The 4,243-nt window shown below is 26.3% G+C and overlaps 1 protein-coding gene across 1 annotated transcript in view; it reads left to right on the top strand.

The window, feature by feature from the left end:
- The window catches only part of LOC111614825, a 37,138-nt gene that overhangs the window by 17,806 nt on the left and 15,089 nt on the right, over window positions 1-4,243 (top strand). The window contains exons 2-5 of the mRNA XM_023356192.1: window positions 2,895-3,017; window positions 3,091-3,203; window positions 3,273-3,361; window positions 3,430-3,620. Coding sequence (XP_023211960.1) covers window positions 2,895-3,017; window positions 3,091-3,203; window positions 3,273-3,361; window positions 3,430-3,620 — 516 coding nt within the window. The remainder of the gene's footprint in view (window positions 1-2,894; window positions 3,018-3,090; window positions 3,204-3,272; window positions 3,362-3,429; window positions 3,621-4,243) is intronic.

The following is a 4,243-nucleotide window of genomic DNA, read 5'->3' as shown; positions in this document are numbered from 1 at the left end:
GGTACAATAGTATCACAATTCGTTTTCTTGGAGTTTAATATTCTTTAAACTCTTTCTTAATTATATTTAAATAAATACTCAGTAATATAAATTTAAATGTATAGAAATTAATTAAAATGATAATATTATTAATAGTGTTACAATTTTATTATGTTTTTAGTTAACTTAATGAAATAAGTTATTTTTAAAATAAATTACCTTATTGCTGTAAAATTTATTCTTAAACTTTATTGATATCTGACCTCGATTTAGATTATTATATGAGTTCATAATTAAAAAAACGAAAATGTGTATAATAAGCGTTGTGTGTATGTATGTTGTAATAAAATGTGTGTAAACGATATCAGCGTTTCATTTTAAAAATTTAATATCTCTAATTATAGTTTATCAGTTAAACCATATAGTAATTCAAAGATTAATAAGTTTGTTTGATCACACAGTTTAAATCTGATTTAAAGAAAAACACTTTTTTAATATTATTATTATTGCTACTGTACAATATGAGTTAAATTCTTATACTTTATATTTTTTACTTTCATTTCATTTTAGTAACTAAATTTTTTTTTATTTTAAAAACATAAGTATCATTTCAATTCAATTACAATATAAATTTTAAGAATTATATTTTTACAGATTTTACATTAACATTTTGATTAAATGAATGGAATAATTGAATATAATCGTGTTATAATATCAAAAATAGGAAGATAAGATGTTTGCTATATCAATAAAAATTCAATATGGTTAGTAAAAAATATTTATGTATGAAATCTTTCGTTACTTTCTTATGAAATATAAAATGATACTAATACTAATTTTAATTTATATAAAATTACAGAATGCGATTTTAATAGATTTTGAAGCATTTCAAATGAAAGAGCATGAAATTATTTACTGACAGTTGGCTATAAAAGCATTACACAGTCATATAAAAGCTGTAATAGACATTTATATAGACTCTGTTAAAAAGTATCAACTATAGGCGAAAGATAAATGGCAAGTCAATTTTCTACCAAAAAAATCCACGAATTAAATTTTATAGATGAAAAACATTGGATATAACTGGTTGGATTAAACATAGTAATTTACAAAAGATATGAAATCATTTTGCAATGTATAACATATTATTTTTATTTAAAAATAGATAAATAAGAAAAAGAAACCTTTTTTAAAACTGGAGCTACAGTTATTTAGACATCGAACTTCTTCATTGTCAAACATCAGATAATATTTAAAAAATTGTTATTGCCACAAATATTATAAAAAAGATTGTTATCTTTGCCATATTTAATAAATAAGTAACAAATGTAATTTAAATAATTATTATATTAAACTATTTCTTTATTCTACTTTGTCTTATTTTTAAAATGTTATCTTAAAATGTCGTGTTATGATTTACTCGGATATTTAAACAAATTGTAAAAATTATTATTGCAAATTAATTTTATAATAATTAAAAAATATACATTAAACTTTGCCTTATTGTTTCAAGATATTTTATGAAAACTAAAAAAATAAAATGAATTGTAAAGTTTTTTAAATACTAAAATTATTATTGCTGATCATTTATTTTGAAATTATTAATCATAGTCATAATAATAATCAGTTTATTAACNTTTTTCGCGCGAAAAAAAAAATCTGAAAAAATTTGGAGACTTAAAACATTCCAAATATCAAAAAAAAAAAAAAAAAATTCAAAAATGGCCTTAAGGACCGTTAATCTGTGTGATGTTCACGTTTTTTGAAGTTTGATCTTGACAGACATAAGTTCATTCGAGATGGCGATGCATTGGTGCTTTTAATATGGAACCCAAGTCCTCCGAATTCTCTCTTTGCAAACAGACATTTGTCCGGAGCAATTTGTGAAAAAGACACTAGGTAGAAAGCCAATTCTTCCTGAGAATATCGAAGAAAGCTTCTGGAATATATATTGTTGATGGAGGTCATGTTTTTCTATTATAAAAGCATTTTTTCGATAAAATACATTGGAATAAATAATTTTGTACTAACCTCTTTGTTTTCGGATACATTAAAGCATGTTTTGAAAACATACAGTAAGATTCCATATTACCACTCGGTTTTCCCTAAGCCAACTTTCTGACTGTTTGTAACGAAGACTTCAAAAACAATACTTATAATTAAACTAGCGAAAAATGTAATTAGGAACATTTAGTTTACTAGTTACCAGTACTTTTTGCACAAAAAATGTGGGTGTAGTTATGATAACTTCTTTACAATTCACTATAATATAATTGGGGTCCATAATACCACCTTCTCTGCTGCTTATGCAAAGTCACAAGTCGTTTAAATTTAGCGCATTCTTTATGATGTAAAACAGGTTCGCAAGCCGTTGCTGCACTTGAAAGTGCTCCTAGTTTACTGAATTATCTACAATACGAGCAAACAGAATTTAGCAATAAAAATATTTTTTACAACTTAAAAAATATCCAATAATTATTTCAAAATATACATTTTGCATATTCTAACATTGTTAACGAAACTTATTGAGCTGAGATTAAAAATAACTGTAGGCCAGAAAATTCCTATTATCGATTGACGTCCTTAATTTCAAGAACGTGGTGAAATATACGACGAACGAGAAAAGCCGTGGACATCTGCACGTGCGGCCCTGAATAACTATAAAAGAACTTTCGGTGAAAATCGGAAGTCGTATTATTCCAATTCAAATATTTCCCCTGAAAGGTATTAGAGAAATGACCGGCACGACTCTGTTATTAAAGGAAAAGTATGATGAACTGTGCAGAGGTAAACAAACACTAATTTGAGTCGAGGTCATATATTTTAAATTAAATAAATGAAAAATATGATAAAAAAATTAATGCTCGTCATGCTGACGATGCTCGTTATCAACTTATCAGATATTAATTTTTCAGAAAATAAAGACAACGGCCAGGAGTTAAAAAAGAGTCTTCCGACTATGTCCATTTTACCATTTTTGTGGAATATTGTATTTTCTCAATGTGACAAACAATACCACGATTCATACATCGGCATTTGTAAGTCATTAATATTTTATTGAGTAATTTCACTGTTTATGAAGACATAAATATTTTTTTCGTAACTTTCCAGTGAATACAAATCTCTCTACCGGACTTCCTATGCTATTTACAAACGAGAAAGTCGTCTGTATAAACATATTTGGATATAAATTAATTTTTTTCTTACATCCAGAATCTGCAAAGGTAATAAAACATGCCTAGTTATGTAATATATTCATTACGAATGGAAATATTCAGTATTACGTTTTATAGGAAGTGTTACGAAGCAACAGTTTAACAAATAGGGATTCTGTCCATGATTTCTTCAAGCCACTTTTCGGAGACAACAGTTTTCTGTACAGGTAATGCATTATTTGATAATTAGTTTAAATATCGTTGTTTACAGTTTTCTGAATTTAATTAAATAAAGTTCTGACGATGATTGGAGAAGAAGAAGAAAATATTTCGCTCCACATTTTCATCTTCGGAATCTGAAAGATGATCAAAATGTATTTATGGAGCATTCAAACGTCTTAGTGGAAAAACTCAAACAATTGCAGAAGAATGAAATATTCGATATCCTGGAATGGATGAAATATTGCACACTCGACATCATTGCAGGTATTACTCTCTAATGTAAAATATTTTATTATGTATTATAAATATCAATTTGTTCATACGAAAACATAAAATAAAATATTTATGTTGCCCACATATTACTCATCACGTAAAGAAAGCATTAAATGAATTTAAAAATATATATATATATATACATATATATATATATGTCACTGCAAGAACAGTAAGCTACTGAACTTTCTTTAAAGAAACCAACAATGGACAGGGGCAGGATTTCAAACAGTTTTTTTTTTACCACTTACAGGTTTCACGGTGATTACGGACTTATTCATGTAAAATTCTAACACAGAGGACGACTTTCCTTCTTGTGAAACTGCCATTTTTTTAAAACTATCCATTTTTTTTAAAACTATCCGTGTCTAGCAACAGAAATTATAACTAAATCTGATTATAATCAATTTTGTATGGCCTAAATGATTATTTTTTTTGTTTCTTTTTTGTTTCTGAAACTTTTTTTTTCTGCGATTTCTTCCCGAAACTGAATATCATTTACAAACGACGTATGTTTATTTATTTAAAAAAATATAAATATCAATTTATTTCTATGTAGACATAGCAGTAGGAGTTTCTCTACATTCTCAGACTACGAACGATCAAGAATATGT

This window comes from Centruroides sculpturatus, unplaced genomic scaffold (assembly GCF_000671375.1).
Source record: "Centruroides sculpturatus isolate CEXI.00-Female unplaced genomic scaffold, Cexi_2.0 scaffold2003, whole genome shotgun sequence".
NCBI lineage: Eukaryota > Metazoa > Arthropoda > Arachnida > Scorpiones > Buthidae > Centruroides > Centruroides sculpturatus.
Note: the sequence above shows the minus strand (reverse complement) of the source record. Positions and strands in the feature narration are given on the sequence as shown.